The sequence below is a fragment of the Cynara cardunculus genome (genome assembly GCF_001531365.2).
Source record: "Cynara cardunculus var. scolymus isolate 2C chromosome LG 10, CcrdV1, whole genome shotgun sequence".
Taxonomy (NCBI): Eukaryota; Viridiplantae; Streptophyta; class Magnoliopsida; order Asterales; family Asteraceae; genus Cynara; species Cynara cardunculus.
In genome coordinates this window covers 20,678,287-20,679,396 of record NC_037537.1, presented here as the reverse complement: position 1 = coordinate 20,679,396, position 1,110 = coordinate 20,678,287, and the positions used below count along the sequence as shown (strand labels likewise).

General features: G+C 32.9%; 1 protein-coding gene across 1 annotated transcript in view; it reads right to left on the bottom strand.

The window, feature by feature from the left end:
- The window catches only part of LOC112519573 (protein FAM136A-like), an 8,776-nt gene extending 7,811 nt beyond the window's left edge, over nucleotides 1–965 (bottom strand). Inside the window, exons 1-2 of the mRNA XM_025127771.1 lie at nucleotides 792–965; nucleotides 367–504 (exon numbers count right to left, since the gene is read on the bottom strand). Of these exons, the coding sequence (XP_024983539.1) occupies nucleotides 367–504; nucleotides 792–920 (267 nt within the window). The 5' untranslated portion in view covers nucleotides 921–965. The remainder of the gene's footprint in view (nucleotides 1–366; nucleotides 505–791) is intronic.
- Nucleotides 966–1,110: the final 145 nt, after the last annotated feature.

Sequence of the window (1,110 nt, the reverse complement as noted above, 5' to 3'; positions counted from 1 at the left end):
ATTGTTCTTCTCTTTTCATTCCAATTTCAATCAAATAACCTCCTTCCATAGTATTTTTCTGTGTTAATTCCAATTGCTATTTCTATTTTCTATCAATGAACGAATTGTAGGTACAAGTTCGACCAAAGGGACACTGATAATATAAATTTCAAACTATCACTTAAATCATGCCAAATCTTAACATGGCTATGGAAATTAGAACAAATTCCCACATCATTCGCAGTACAACACAAAAAATACCAAATCATCATCATGCCACAGGAAGCAAATTATGTAGCATAATTACCATAAAACAGAATAACCATAAAAAACACGATCTAATTTCCACAATCAACATGGATAAAGACATAGATAGCTAGAGATTACCTGAAACTTGGCCAGCTCTCCTTCAACCAGATTTTGAGCTTGAAGAACAGGAATGCTGCAGTTCTCAACACACATGCTTATATCGTCCTGCTTCCTCCTCCTATCAAAACACTCGTACGCACATTTAAAGTACGCTTTCTGCACATCCCCAATTTCAATAATTCCAAATCAAACGTTTTTACAGATTCACATATAATCATTTTCGTACGTTACACATACATACATACATACATATATATATATATATATACATACATACATATATATATATATATATACATACATATATATATATATATATATATATATATATATATATATATATATATATATACATACATATATATATATATATATACATATATATATATATATATATATATATATAGAGAGAGAGAGAGAGAGAGAGAGAGAATAGTAGAAACCTGGAGAGTGAAATTGACATGATCCTGAACAACAGCGAGCTGAGATTGAGCAGCAGAATTAACGTCGTTGAGCTTTTGCCTCAACTTCTCTGTAACAATTCGTTCCTCTGCTGCATCGATGTGATTCATTCTTGATTTTTTTTTCTCCCGATTTGGGGGAAATTGGACCAAGGGTTTATCAGGGTTTTAGGCTGCTCTCTTCATCGAGGGTTAGCGGCGGTGCTCCCTTTTCATTCTCCCCCCTTTATCTTCACTTCATTACACTTTTGACCCTTGTCATTTCCATTTCCTTTTTAGTTCCTACGAAATCTCAAATAAG